At 36.9% G+C, this 16,681-nt stretch overlaps 1 protein-coding gene across 1 annotated transcript in view; it reads right to left on the bottom strand.

The window, feature by feature from the left end:
• The window catches only part of ACACA (acetyl-CoA carboxylase alpha), a 1,007,059-nt gene that overhangs the window by 117,071 nt on the left and 873,307 nt on the right, over positions 1–16,681 (bottom strand). The window contains exons 49-50 of the mRNA XM_053706820.1: positions 9,009–9,105; positions 3,128–3,263 (exon numbers count right to left, since the gene is read on the bottom strand). Coding sequence (XP_053562795.1) covers positions 3,128–3,263; positions 9,009–9,105 — 233 coding nt within the window. The remainder of the gene's footprint in view (positions 1–3,127; positions 3,264–9,008; positions 9,106–16,681) is intronic.

The raw sequence follows: 16,681 nt of genomic DNA, 5'->3' as shown, positions 1-16,681 counted from the left end.
TTGGGATGTCTACTAAAAAATATATAGTTTTTATAGATAAATAAAAAAAAAACAAGGCTCTATTTATGCTAAAACTTATCTGATCTTTTGGACAAGTTTTTGTCGGAAATGCCCGGTCACTAAAGGGTTAAGTAAAATCATCATTCCATTGGCGCCAATGATAATTAATTACACACTGTAAATGTGTTTGGTAATGCACAAACTGTATTACTGTGCATTAATCTCATTTGCACAACAGATTTCATTGGAAAAATATTTTATGAGAGGCAAGCGTTTGTGTGAGGGCAGTCGGTGCAGCACCTGAAGACACTAACTTTATAGTGTATATAGATAGACAGACAAATAGATATAATGTAATGCAGTTTGAAAAAGCACTATAGCATATTTTACTAACCCTTTAAGCTTTAATTCTTGATCTATTTTATGGCTTAACAAGAACAAATACATTTAAATATTTATTTTTTTAAAAAGAAAAAAAAAAGCCACATGGCATGAACGATGATGGGATAAGAGGTGAAAATATCACCTCAAGCAAAAAAAAAGTTTTGTAGAGGGCGGGGATAATAAAACTTATACATCATAATAAATAAAAGGTTTTTGCACATCTCCAATAACCTTTTATAAATATATATATAAAACTACTGAGTTTCAGGATCTACTGTCAGCATACATGACATTTACTATCACTTAATATAGTGATAGTAAATAATATTACTAATATACTAATATATACACATAGATTTCAATGTAAGAACCAAAAAGTCCATGGAGTCTGCTGATATTCTTGAATACCGTTACAGTCTTTGTTCTTACCACATCTTTTGGAAGTCTAATCCATTAATCAATTACTCTTTCTCCTGAACCTTCTACCTTGCAACATAAATTGTATGGTGCAGAATTATAGGAGAATGGCCTGCAACATATAAAGGTTTGACTCTTAAGTGGATTCGAACCTGAGACCTTGCATCTTCCTTGCCCCTGAACTACATATAAAAGGACACAAATGTAATCTGAAAAGTGCAGATAACATATGACTTTTTATAGACACTCACAACACTTTCCAGGTTATTGTGGTCGTTGTATTTAAAAAAACTCAGCAGTAAATGGGTTAATTTTAGAGGGATTTACATCCATGCAGACTGTTCGTGCTGAGTCTAGGGCCTACTGCTAATTTCTAGTAAATTTCACGCTTGATGTCTTACTGTTGTGGGTCATTGGTGCTTCGTCTAAATAAACTGCTTCCAAATGGTTCTTTCATCTAAATATTCACTTGGTTTTTATAATTTAATTTTACATTATGCTGAATAGCCTTCCGGCCAAAGACAACTCATTGGAGAATCTCGCTGAACACAGGCTTGATATGTTGTTTTTTTTTTCCCTTGCCTGAATTAGACCTCCCAGCCCGAGTAGTAAAGAGGTTTTTTTTTTCCCCTCCACTAATGTCAATTTTCAGCATAGCCAGAGCTGTCTCTAATCTTTTCCTACTCATTACACACAATTTTGGAGTCATTTTACCCACAGTGCAATTGGCTCCTGGTGGTGTGTTTGTGTGCGCTGAGGGGTGGTATAATTGTTTATTTTGCCTTCCTGCATAATCCGCTTCCAGTACTGAAACCAAAACGGCTAAGCAACACCCAAAGGTTTTCCAAGACTGACAAGCCACACTTATAACATGCTATCATGCTTCTGTACACAGAATAATGGGTATAAAAGATCTGTCCTTTATGAAAATCAAGGTGTTTTGTTCCCACAACCAGCATTAATGTTCTTTTTTTCCCTTCAAAATGTTAAAACAAGGAGGTATGTCTGTGATCCATGTAATAAAGTGGACTTTACTTGAATAAAGCAATACAGATTTCTTTGTATCAAAATTCCACAAGAAATTATTTGTCATTTATATAGGCCCAAAATAACTTTTGTGGTTTAGATAAAGTATGGAATTGTAAGAGACTTTGCAGTTTAATTCTGTTTTGCTTCCTTTGTTGAAAAGCATATCTAGGTGTGCTTAGGGGCAGCAATGCACTACTGGGAGCTAGCAAGTGATTGGCAGCTATGCACAGCACACATGACTTTTGTCATTGGCTCACAAGATGTGTTCGGCTAGATCCCAGTAGAGAATTGCCACTGTGGAGCTTGCCTTAACTTTTGCAGGGGTTAAACACATAGTCAAAGGCAAGTAATAGTGCAACAATAAAATGCTCTGACAAAGATTTTTTTTGCATGCAGTTGTATGTCCCTTTAAAGGGACAGGTTAATGCAATAATATAATTCTCTAATTTGATAGATCAATTTATCATTGAATACCCAAGTGACTGCTTGTAACCCCACAACAAAGGGGTTAAACACATAATTAAAAGGCCCATTCAGAATCCACAATGCATTGCTTTTCTGAACAGGGTGCAGCCAGTGAACCAATCAGAAGCTTATAGAATCCAATCACTATTCCCACCCTGCTGAGGACAAGCTAGGCAGTAATCCTATTGTAGTAGCTAATATTTCTGGAGTTAACTGCAGAGTTTAAACCCTTATAAGTGTTCTGTATTTTAAGGGACAGTGGCAACCCAAGCCTGCGAGAGATCGAAAATTGCGATATTTTTCATGGCAAGAGCATCCGTTCATGCAATGCCACCCCCTGCACTCAATCAACCAATTGCATGAGAGCAGGGCTTGTAAATCACCCCGGTCAAATCAGTCCAGGGTGATTTTCATCTGCCAAGCTAAGAAGCAGCTATTTACATTGCTGCTTCATAAATATCAGTTGCAGCCAGCTCAAATGCATTAACCTGCAAACGATAGGGGAACTTGCCTCTTCATAAATCTGTAACTTAGTTTTAACTGTGTTAATATTGTATTGCATTATTAGAAAAAATATTTATTGTTATATTATATCTATAAAAGTTAGAATTTTTTTGTTTTTCTTCTTTCATTTATTTTCTGCTGGGTTTCATATTTATTCAAGAAACAAGTATGTAGTTCATCTGAGTGTGTGTGTGTATATATATATATATATATATACAGTATATATATATATATATATATATATATATACATGCACACTTATTTTTGTTTCATGTTCTTTTGTATTCACAATAGAAGATTTAATTTAATTTCAACTAATTCTTATTACCTTTCATTCCTCCAGAAAAACCTCTCCAGTTGGCAAACACCATAAGTGGAAGTCCTTCCCTATTGAAGTCCTTAATTGCTTGTGCGGTCTTAAATGCAGAATCTGGGAACCACACCTGACCGGCTTGTTGAATTATCTGTCAAAGAAAGTGATAAACTCATTTTATAATAATACAGCAGAATGAAACCAATATCATATTGAAAAAATGTTGTTGTTTTTTTAAAAAAAGTGTTATTTTTCCACACTAGTGTATTTATAATAGATATAGTACCATTGATGTGTATATATATAATTATTTTGTGACCTGTTGATGTTTAGCCATTATTACTTTAGATGTAATTTATGTAAGCTTTTTATTGTAGTGCATATTATAATGAAATATATAAATTGTCATGACAAATATGGAGGTTCATCATGTCTGTCCATGTTTTCTTCGGAAGTGTAACCTTAAAGGGACATTGTACACTAGATTTTTCTTTGCATAAATGTTTTGTAAATGAGCCATTTATGTAGCCCATCTTGGAGTGTTTTTGTAACACTGTGTAGTTTTGCTTATTTTTAAATTACATTGTGCTGATTATCAGACTCCTAACCAAGCCCCAAAGTTTTAGATGCATACTAATGTCTACATACTCCTGGTTGTGTAGTGGGTCTTTTCATATGCAGGGGAGGGGGGGGGGTCTGCCTTTTATGCTTTCCCAGCCCCTTTCAATGGGTGTCCCAGTCTAATCTCATCAACAGTGATAAACTGGGAGCTTCTAAGTACGTTTTTAAAAAGGTTTTATACTGGATTTTTAAATCAGTATCTGTGCATATTCTTCTTTATAGTAGTGTCTATTGCATGCAGTTATATGAAAACTGGTGTGTACTGTCCCTTTAAAGCACTGGTTTTCAAACCTGTCCTCAGGCGTCCCCAACAGTCCAGGATTTCAGGATTACCTTGGATGAGAGCAGGTAAAATAACCAGGTTTACTAATCAGCTGATTGTTTCACCTGTGCTCCAGTTCAGATATCCTCAAAATGTGGCCTGTTAGTGAGGCCTGAGAACAGGTTAGTGACTTATATGGATAGGAAACTCAAATTTAAACTTGCATGTCACTTTCAGACACTTCATTTTAAGACTATCATGATTCAGATAGAACATGCAGTTTTAAGAGACTTTCAAATCTACTTCCATTATCAAATTGTGCACAGTCTTTTTTTTATATGCACACTTTTTGAGGCACCAGATCCTACTGAGCATGTGCAAGAGTTCACAGTGTATAAGTATATGAGTCTGTGATTGGCTGATGGCTGACACACGTGACAGGGGTCGTCAAATTAAAGGAAATACATTTTTTAGATAAAAATAATCATCTGCTCATTTAAAATTCAGAGTAAGTGATATTGTATCATCTTATCCACTTTTTAATTATGCAATTCTACTGTATTTAATGGTATTTTAAAAGGATAGGAAAGTCAAAATTAAAATTGCATAATTTAGATAGAGCACGTCATTTTAAGACTTTTGAAAATGTACTTTCTTCTCTTGATATCCTTTGTTCAAAAAGAATATGTATATATCCCTCAATACAGGAAGCAAGCTGGTAATAGGTGGTTGCACACATTAATCTCTTGTTATTGGCTCACCAGATATGTTCATCTAGCTCCCAGTAGTGAACTGCTGCGCTGGAGCTGAATTTAAAGGGACAGTGCACTGTAAAAACGACTTGTTATATCAGATGAAGAGTAAAAAATGTATGGGAAATTGTTCCTTTAGGTTTTTTGTTTTTTTTTAATATGAACTAGCTAGTTATTATTATTATTATTATTAGGCCTGTACATTCGGCAGCTTCGTTAGCTGACAAATGTGAAAGAAGGTGGCTGCTCGTGGCTTTTTGCTCTTTTCGGAGCCGGATTTCTTCTTCAACACATTAAGAACTGTGCAAATCTACAAGAAGAAATCCGTCTCCGAAAAGAGAGTGGCCAACTCCTTCTGCATTTGGCAGCTAATGAAGCTGCCGAATGCACAGGCCTAAAAATTATCCCTTTCAAGATTTCTCATTTTACTGTTAATCTTATAGAAGTCTATTAAGAGGATGCTTTGTCTGCCTTTGCAACTAGGGTCAGTGGTACTATATATTTAACCCCTTAATGACCGGACCATTTTTCAGTTTTCTTACCCTTAATGACAATGGCTATTTTTACATTTCTGCAGTGTTTGTGTTTAGCTGTAATTTTCCTCTTACTCATTTACTGTACCCACACATATTATATACCGTTTTTCTCGCCATTAAATGGACTTTCTAAAGATACCATTTTTTTCATCACATCTTATAATTTAATATAAAAAATATATAAAATATGAGGAAAAAATGGAAAAAAACACACTTTTTCTAACTTTGACCTCCAAAATCTGTTACACATCTACAACCACCAAAAAACACCCATGCTAAATAGTTTCTAAATTTTGTCCTGAGTTTAGAAATACCCAATGGTTACATGTTGTTTGCTTTTTTTGCAAGTTATAGGGCAATAAGTACAAGTAGAACTTTGCTATTTCCAAACCACTTTTTTTCAAAATTAGCGCTAGTTACATTGGAACACTGATATCTGTCCGGAATCCCTGAATATCCCTTGACATGTATATATTTTTTTTTAGAAGACAACCCAAAGTATTGATTTATGCCCATTTTGGTATATTTCATGCCACCATTTCACTGCCAAATGCGAGCAAATAAAAAAAATTGTTCACTTTTTCACAAATGTTGTCACAAACTTTAGGTTTCTCACTGAAATTATTTACAAACAGTTTGTGCAATTATGGCACAAATGGTTGTAAATGCTTCTCTGGGATCCCCTTTGTTCAGAAATAGCAGACATATATGGCTTTGGCGTTGCTTTTTGGTAATTAGAAGGCCGCTAAATGCAGCTGCGCACCACACGTGTATTATGCCCAGCAGTGAAGGGGTTAATTAGGGAGCTTGTAGGGAGCTTGTAGTGTTAATTTTAGCTTTAGTGTAGTGTAGTAGACAACCCAAAGTATTGATCTAGGCCCATTTTGGTATATTTCATGCCACCATTTCACCGCCAAATGCGAGCAAATAAAAAAAAAAGTGACATTTTTCACAATTTTAGGTTTCTCACTTAAATTATTTACAAACAGCTTGTGCAATTATGGCACAAATGGTTGTAAATGCTTCTCTGGGATCTCCTTTGTTCATAAATAGCAGACATATATGGCTTTGGCGTTGCTTTTTGGCAATTAGGAGGCCGCTAAATGCTGCTGCGCACCACACTTGTATTAAGCCCAGCAGTGAAGGGGTTAATTAGGTAGCTTGTAGAGAGCTTGCAGGGTTAATTTTAGCTTTAGTGTAGAGATTAGCCTCCCACCTGACACATCCCACCCCCTGATCCCTCCCAGACAGCTCTCTTCCCTCCCCCACCCCACAAATGTCCCCGCCATCTTAAGTACTGGCAGAAAGTCTGCCAGTACTAAAATAAAAGGTGTTTTTTTTTGTTTTTTGTTTTTTTAATTATTCAGCTGTGATGGACCCCTGCCTTAACCCCCAACCTCCCTGATCCCCCCCCAAACACCTCTCTAACCCTCCCCACCTACCTAATTGCCACCATCTTGGGTACTGGCAGCTGTCTGCCAGTACCCAGTTTTCCCCAAAAAGTAAAGTGTTTTTGCATGTTTTATTTTTATTTTTTCTGTAGTGTAGCTGCCCCCAACACCCCCCCCCCACCCCCCCCCACCAGATCCAGATCCTGATCCTTTGATCCTTTATTTAAAAAATTCTGCCCCCCTCCCTCTTACCAAAGTTCATTGGTGGCAGTGGCAGTGATTGCTGCGCGCGCACACACACGCACACGCACGCGCACGCGTGCACGCAGCCCCCCGCACGCTCCCGGCATCCGGCGTGCACAATGCACTTAAAGGAACCGGATGCCGGGTAGCGATGGGCCGCCCACCCTCCTCCCTGTAAGCTCCCACCCACCAACGAACGGCCGCATCGCTACCGGTGCAGAGAGGGCCACAGAGTGGCTCTCTCTGCATCGGATGCTTTCTAAAGGGTATTGCAGGATGCCTCAATATCGAGGCATCACTGCAATACCCTGAGAGCTGCTGGAAGCGATTGCGATCGCTTCCAGCACTCTCTAAGACAACTGACGTACCAGGTACGTCCATTGTCACTAACTGCAAGTTTTTGCAGGACGTACCTGGTACGTCAGTTGTCATTAAGGGGTTAAAGGGACGTTAAGCATTCCTTTTGTGTGTGTAAAATTGTGCTTTATCCTACGCTCCCTATTGAGGCCAAAAAGCAAAATCTGTAATGTAGGATTCCAAACTTCTGGAAATGGCCTAAACCAGTTATTTAATAACAGAATTTGCTCAATTACAAACCATACTTTTTACAAAACAGCAAGGGTTCCTTTTCAATGTAAACAATGACAAGGGCCAAGTCCAAAAAATATCAGGACTATAAAGATCTTTCAGATTTTGAAAATAAAAACTAAAAAACGTTATGCAATTGATCCATCATTGATCCCCAACCTAACCGCTATGAAAAGGAAGAGAACTGCTCATTGTAGAGTGCAATTTACAGTAACATATTTACAAAAACAATATAAAATTTAGATTTTTGTGGTAAAAAATATAATAGAGCCGCTAAGAGGAGTGTGGAGAATGATACTGGAAATTTTGGAGCCCAAATATTATTATTTTTGTGTTAAACACATAGGTAAAGTACCCAGTGTAAGAGATGGAAAACCCCAGACTATATGGTATCTATAGCATATGATAACAGTGATAGTGAATGGGCTATATGTGGTGTCTGGGTCACTTAACTTGACAGCAGAACCGCTCCACTAATCTTACCAGCTTGTAGAGGCCTTTCCCCCTCACAGAAACGCTGATGCAGTAGAGTGCTTATCCAGTGCAAGTATAAAAACTGCAGAGGATACGATCGGATATACCTATATCCCCTTTGGTGGAGGCTGACGGATGGGGTCCCCGCAACCCTAAAGGGCAGTTATGGCTGAAAGATTTACCCGTGAGGGTACTGACAATGCCATAAGAGAGGTTATCCTCAACCTCTGTTTCAGTATCCATTTTAAATCTTCTAGTGAAAACTGAAAGAGGGGGATAGGGTCTCAAGTCAGGTCTGAGCTCCCAATATAACAGAAAATAACGAAATCATGATAGCAGAGTACTATACTCAACCTCTCACCTCAGAGGCCAAGAACTAACTGGGGAGAGGAGTTAGGAAGGATTGAAACCTCTTGTGAGGGTTCTTGATTTCCACCTGCTGGCAGGAAGTATATCCCACATAGTATGGACACTCATGGACTCTCCTCATTATACAAAAGAAATACTTACAATATCTATTAAACATACTATATTTAAAAAAAATGGAAAAAATAATATTAAGATCAAAATAACTGATACAGTAATTGTGATCAATATAAATAACCAGTTTTTAAAGTAATCTGAATTAAATGATTTATTTAAATAAAAATGTTAAAAGTAATGTGCGCAAATCTGTAAATGTAATGAATTTCTTAGAAACATTACTGATTGCTTACTAAATATGTGCTAGATAATGATCAGCTGTTTTAGTATATATTTTTCATGAACTGAGACCCACCATTAAACCATGCAGAGAATACTATTGAAAGTTAATGCTCTTGCAATGATTAGAATTAAATGCAATATAATTATAATGGCTTGAATCTCTGTGTTAAAACATGAAAATAAACAGTTTAGCTAATGCATTATAAAATGTGATTTATTTTGAATACAGAGGCATCCAGCCCAGTTTGAGTTCAGTTGCAAAATGTAATCTAGTCCATAAATTACTTTGCCAGTATATCTCTTGTTACATTCATATAAACCAACCTTAGCTTCAGAATCCAAGTTTGCAGGATCAGCAGGTATACTCAATTCTACAGTCCTTGTTTCTACGGCAACCACTCCTACAGGTATTCCTCCCAGTCTAAATTTATTAAAAAATAAAAAAGAGAGGGGAAAAGAAAGAGGAATTATTTAATTTTTATACAGATTCTTATGATACTTAAAAATACTATAAATGGCTTTGACACTGCATATTAAATTATTCTCATGAGAAACATTAAAACATAAGAAGAGTACATAACAGAAATATGGAAACATAGATACTGACTAAAATGCCCAGCTAGCTTAGAAGTGGAAAGTAAAAATATTTTGCTTGCACGCTAACCCGATGTGCGCAAAAAGCCGAAATGTTGTTTTGCAAACAGTTAACCAGATCTCTGAGGACGCACTATCCTAACGAGTGTTAACTTCAATTGCGCCCAAGCGATCACATGTACTTTCAACTTGTAATATGAGCACAACACCAAACGAGCGCAGACTCAATAAACTCCTTATTGCTAGCACATAATTGCTAGCTCGCCACTCCTAATCTGGCCCAAAATGTTTACATATGCATAATTATAAAGCTTTAAAGCTGTAGTGCATTTTGTGGAATGCAGAACCCTTACAATTCTCTATCCTGCACAGTGATTGTTTGATATGTGTACAAGCTTGTTTATATCTGTCCCTAATTGATCAGAGGAAAGAAAATAAGATGCAAAAACATTCAAATAGCTCTGCAAGGGATGTGTCAAGAGAATGCAAACCAATGCATGTTATTCTAACAAAATGGCAAATTTTAACTCACCGTGAAATATTCATGTTGATGGCAGATCATATGCAATACAAGGAATATTTTTTAAAGAATTAATTTAAAAATATAATGTTCCTTTAAGTAATACTCAACACAGCCTTACACAGAGGTCAGACATTCATAAATTCCGTTACTGTATTTGAACTCATCACCCCTGTTTGCAGTCTATCCAGTGAATCAGCTTTCGCTTTTCCTTATGGAAATTACTCCTGAACCCTTCAACTTGAATCATGATCCACTGTTCTGGTGTTGTTTATTGTTTTTTTTTTTTTTTAAATGGTTTGATTATTTGTTTTAAACAAATATCAAAACTAAGGTTAAAACACTAACTGGAAAAGAGCCTTGAGAAAGACCCAATCAGGTTGAAATGCGTAGGGTGTCTATTGGACTATCTGGTGAGTGTTTTACCTCAGTTTTTATATTTGTTTATCAGTGTTGCTTTAGTTTTTGTTTGCAATTTTATTCCACAGGTCAGTTTTGCAGGTACCGAGATGAGGATACTGATTTCCTGGACATCCACTGAATTTAGTCATCTCTGGATTTCAAGGATAGGATTTTGCCCGCTCTAAGGACATTTGGATCAATGTGTCTGTATGATTTTAATGTGAAACAAAAAAGGTGTTTTGATTTTACCTCGGGCTTACTCGGTCAATTGTGACACACTTCTACTAATCGGAACAGCTGGCCTCCAAGCGCCACCCGTGAAACCGCAAGGTAAAAGTTTCTCTCTAAGGAACAGCTTATGGAACTTTATTTGAACTGAGCTATTAGTACGGGCACTTAGTTTCTTAGAGGTACCTGCATAGGCTGTATTGATATTTGTGTTTTTTGCATTTATATTTATGTATAATTAAATATTTTTATGTGACACAGTATGATGTTTAACCTTTTTTAAGGGCTATTCGCTACATATTCTTATAATATGTTACTCCATACCAAAACAACAGAAATTGGAATTATCAGGTTTTTACTGTTATACTGTTGGGTTAAGTCTGGCGAGACAGCAGATCATATATATATATATATATATATATATATATATATATATATATGTGTGTGTGTGTGTGTGTATCAAACATTGGTGCAGTGTTTTTTGCTATAGGTTCGTCCAATCATTTTTTAGTATTAAAAACACATAATACTCATATGCTAAATCACTTGAAACTGATGCAGTATAACTGTAAAAAGCTGACAGGAAAATATCACCTGAGCATCTCTATGTAAAAAAGGAAGATATTTTACCTCACAATTTCCTCAGCTCAGCAGAGTAAGTTCTGTGTAAAAAGTTATACTCAGCTGCTCCCAGCTGCAGGTAAAAAAAAAAAGAAGAAATGAACAGCAGCCAATCAGCATCAACAGTGCTGAGGTCATGAACTATTTTACTGTGATCTCATGAGATTTCACTTAACTCTCTTGAGCTTTCATTGTAAACTTCCTTTCACTGAATGGGGAAATAAGATGAGTGTTCACGAGGCTCAATCCCGGGACAGACATACTGATTTGCTGTTTAGAAGTCCTTTACAATGGGATGTGGCTACTGAGGAACTTTTGAGGTAAAATATCTTTCTTTTTTACATAGAGATTTTCAGGTGATATTTTCTAGTCAGCTTTTTACAGCTATGCTGCATCACTTTCAAGTGTTTAAACATTTGGGTATTATGGCCCTTTAAGTAACAGAGAAAAACACAATTTTTCAACACCTAAAGGAACATGAAACCCCAAATTTTTCTTTCATGACTCAGATACTTATACAATTTTAAACAACTTCCCATTTACTTCTATTATCAAATTTGATTCATTCTTTGGTACTTCTTCGCTGAATGGGCAGCAATGCACTACTGGGAGCTAGCCAAATAAATCAGGAGAGCCAATCAAAATATAGATATATGTGCAGCCACCAATCACCTGCTAGCTCCCAGTAGCGCATTGCTGCTCCCAAGCTTAGCTAGTATGTTGCATGTTTTTCAACAAAGGATACCATGCAAACAAAGCAAATCAGATAATTGAAGTAAATTGGAAACTTGTTTAAAACAGCATGTTCTATCTGAATTGTAAAATTTAATTTTGACTTTACTTTCCCTTTAACTCAATACATATACACACACACACACACACACATATATATATATATATATATATATATATATATATACATACACACACACAAACATACATACACACACACACACACACACATATATATATATATATATATATATATACACGTACATGCACACATACTCATACATGCACACATACTCATACAAGCACACACATACTCACACACACACACACACACACACACACATATATATATATACACACACACACATATATATATATATACATACATACATACATACTCATATACACACACACATATAACAAAATGTATGTTTACCTGATAAATTTATTTCTTCCAGATATGGGGAGTCCACAGGTTCATCTAATTACTGTTGGGAATACCACTCCTGGCAAGTAGAAGGAGGCAAAGAGCACCACAGTCAAACTGTTAAGTATCACTCCCTTACCCCACAACCCCCAGTCATTCGACCGAAAGGAAATGGAGAAAAAAGAGTAACACAAGGTGCGGAAGTGTCTGAGGTTTAAACAAAATAAACAGTCTTGAAAACAAAAGGGCTGGTCTGTGGACTCACCATATCTGGAAGAAATAAATTTATCAGGTAAGCATAAATTTAGTTTTCTTCCTAAAATATGGTGAGTCCACGGGTTCATCTAATTACTGTTGGGAACCAATACACAAGCTAGAGGACACAGATGAATAGGGAGGGACAAGACAAGCAGACCTAAACAGAAGGTACTATAATAAGGACTCGGCGGTGGCTAATCATTTTAATGGATATCATTTTACTAATATAGCAAATATGACTATTAAAATTATTGACATAGCAACCACCCCCATTAGGGAAAAAAAGGGCTATTTTGGATGCTAACATTAAAAACATGTTCTCCTATGGGCATGAATCGGGAGTGTGACATCAATTATTTTATTGATAATTAAGCTCACTTATACTTCACTGTAAACAAACTATTATATATTGTGGCTCTGAGATATGCATAAGAATCAATATATATATATATTTTTGATGGTAAAGAATTAATTTTGTGGTTAGTTTTTGTATGAATTGACAGTTTTGATAACATTGTAAATTATGTATCTTATGTCTAAATAATGTGAGTTGTAATATTTAGGATCTGTTTTCTTTTATTGAATTTTTGCTTGTATCTGAGCGTCCCTATCAGGGGAGGTCTAACCTGTTGATTTGGCAGAATCAATTGGTGCTTAACATTAAGCTATAGCCTATCATTTGCAGGTTACCCCTTTAAATAGGTTATGTTCAGTACAACCATTGTGTCTATGAATAAGTGCCTCTAGGGGGCGCGAAACGCGTCAGTGCCTGTGTCTGTTTGTCTGTCTGCCCATCTCTGGCTTTTTTTATGTGCTTACAGCGTGTGTTGCTGTTTTTTTTAACATACCCATTAAACTTGGATTATTTTACAATACTGGTATCCCTGTGCAGTGCCTGCTCCTATGTGTTTTCTGCATGCAAGCTTTTGTGGCTTGATGCCGCCTCTGCTACGGCATTCCGTTGCTATAGGAGGATTGTGGATGACGATTTGGCAGGTTCATTTCCACTATTGGAACGGTGAGAATTGAATGCTGCCTGGACTGACGCTTACTGTGCTAAACAGAAGGCACCACTGCTTGAAAAACCTTTCTTCCAAAAGCAGCCTCGGCCGAGGCAAAAGTATCAAACTTGTAAAATTTGTAAAAAGTAAGCAAAGAAGACCAAGTTGGAGCCTTGCAAACTTGTGCCATAGAAGCCTTATTTTTGAAAGTCCAAGAAAAGGAACCGTAATTCTCTCAGGAGGTTGCTTACCAGCAGTTTCATATGCAAGATGAATAACACTTCGCAACCAAAAAGAAAAATAGAAGCAGAATCTTTCTGCCCTTTATGGTTCCCAGAGAAACAGATAAAAGGAGCAGAGGAGTGGTAAAAATCCTTAGTCGCCACCAGATATAATTTAAGAACATGCACAACATCCAAATTGTGCAACAGACGTTTTTTGTAAGAAGAAGGCTTAGGACAGAGATCTAACAACAATCTCCTGATTAATATTCTTATTAGAAACAACCATAGGAAGAAAACCTAACTTAGTACGAAAAAACCACCTTATCAACATGAAAAATAAGATATGGTGAATCATACTGAAATGCAAGACTGAGAGGTCAGAGACTCTCCAATAAGAAGAGATAGTCAAAGGAAACAAAAACTTCCAAGAAAACAACTTAATAACTTAGTAATATCTCACGGATCAACCAGATCAAAACTCTAAGAACAAGATTTAAGCTCCAAGGAGGAGCAACCGACTTAAATACAGGCCTGATTCTGACCAAGGCCTGACAAAAAGATTGGACGTCTGGCACATACACCAAACGCTTATGTAACAAAACAGATAAGTCAGAAATTTGACCCTTCAGGGTACTTACTGATAAACCTTTCTCCAGACCTTCCTGAAGAAAAGACAAAATCCTAAGGACCCATACTCTACTCCAAGAGTAACCCTTAGATTCACACCATGAAAGATATTAACGCCATATCTTATAGAAAATCTTCCAAGTAACAGGCTTGTGAGACTCAACAACCAACTCGGAAAACCATGCTTAGATAGAAACTAAGCGTTCAAACTCCAAGCAGTCAGCTTCAGAGAAATGAGATTTGGATGAAGGGAGAGACCCTGAATCAGAAGGTCCTTCCTTAGAGGAAGTTTTCCCGGTGGGGGAGATGACATCTTCCACTAGATCTGCATACCATATCCTGCGAGGCCGCGAAGGAGCTATTAGAATTACCAATGCTCTCTCCTGCTTTATACGAGCAAAGCCTTGTGGAAGAAGAGCAAACGGAGGAAACAGATATGCAAGCCTGAAAACCCAAGGAACTGCTATAACATCTATCAGAGCGGCCGTCGTGTCTCTTGACCTTGAACCGTACCTTGGAAGCTTGGTGTTATGCCGAAATGCTATCAAATCCAATTCCAGCCCCCCATTTGGGGTTAAACTGGAGAACACCTGCAGATGAAAAATCTGTCTACTCAGAAAGTCCTCTTCCCAGATGTCCACTCCTAGAATGTGGATGTAAATAGACAGTAATTGTGAGCCACCGCCCACAGACCAAACCGAGTCACCTCTGACATGGCTAAGGAACCCAGAGTTCCTTTCCGAGCCAGTGAGTAGACATTGACAGACTGGAACATGATAAACCCGCTATGGACAACTGAGTACAAACCCTCAGAGCATGAAAAACATAATTTATGTAAGAACTTACCTGATAAATTCATTTCTTTCATATTAGCAAGAGTCCATGAGCTAGTGACGTATGGGATATACATTCCTACCAGGAGGGGCAAAGTTTCCCAAACCTCAAAATGCCTATAAATACACCCCTCACCACACCCACAAATCAGTTTAACGAATAGCCAAGAAGTGGGGTGATAAGAAAAAAGTGCGAAAGCATAAAAAAAATAAGGAATTGGAATAATTGTGCTTTATACAAAAAAATCATAACCACCACAAAAAGGGTGGGCCTCATGGACTCTTGCTAATATGAAAGAAATGAATTTATCAGATAAGTTCTTACATAAATTATGTTTTCTTTCATGTAATTAGCAAAAGTCCATGAGCTAGTGACGTATGGGATAATGACTACCCAAGATGTGGATCTTCCACGCAAGAGTCACTAGAGAGGGAGGGATAAAATAAAGACAGCCAATTCCGCTGAAAATAATCCACACCCAAAATAAAGTTTAAATTTTATAATGAAAAAAACTGAAATTATAAGCAGAAGAATCAAACTGAAACAGCTGCCTGAAGTACTTTTCTACCAAAAACTGCTTCAGAAGAAGAAAACACATCAAAATGGTAGAATTTAGTAAAAGTATGCAAAGAAGACCAAGTTGCTGCTTTGCAAATCTGATCAACCGAAGCTTCATTCCTAAACGCCCAGGAAGTAGAAACTGACCTAGTAGAATGAGCTGTAATCCTATGAGGCGGAGTTTTACCCGACTCGACATAGGCATGATGAATTAAAGATTTTAACCAAGATGACAAAGAAATGGCAGAGGCCTTCTGACCTTTCCTAGAACCGGAAAAGATAACAAATAGACTTGAAGTCTTTCGGAAATTCTTAGTAGCTTCAACATAATATTTCAAAGCTCTAACTACATCCAAAGAATGCAATGATTTCTCCTTAGAATTCTTAGGATTAGGACATAATGAAGGAACCACAATTTCTCTACTAATGTTGCTAGAATTCACAACCTTCGGTAAAAATTTAAAAGAAGTTCGCAACACCGCCTTATTCTGATGAAAAATCAGAAAAGGAGACTCACAAGAAAGAGCAGATAATTCAGAAACTCTTCTAGCAGAAGAGATGGCCAAAAGAAACAAAACTTTCCAAGAAAGTTATTTAATGTCCAATGAATGCATAGGTTCAAACTGAGGAGCTTGAAGAGCCCCCAGAACCAAATTCAAACTCCAAGGAGGAGAAATTGACTTAATGACAGGTTTTATACGAACCAAAGCTTGTACGAAACAATGAATATCAGGAAGATTAGCAATCTTTCTGTGAAAAAGAACAGAAAGAGCAGAGATTTGTCCTTTCAAGGAACTTGCAGACAAACCTTTATCCAAACCATCCTGAAGAAACTGTAAAATTCTCGGAATTCTAAAAGAATGCCAGGAAAAATGATGAGAAAGACACCAAGAAATGTAAGTCTTCCAGACTCTATAATATATCTTCCTAGATACAGATTTACGAGCCTGTAACATAGTATTAATCACAGA

Source organism: Bombina bombina, chromosome 3, assembly GCF_027579735.1.
Source record: "Bombina bombina isolate aBomBom1 chromosome 3, aBomBom1.pri, whole genome shotgun sequence".
Lineage (NCBI taxonomy): Eukaryota > Metazoa > Chordata > Amphibia > Anura > Bombinatoridae > Bombina > Bombina bombina.
This window is presented reverse-complemented; position numbering and strand designations above follow the sequence as displayed.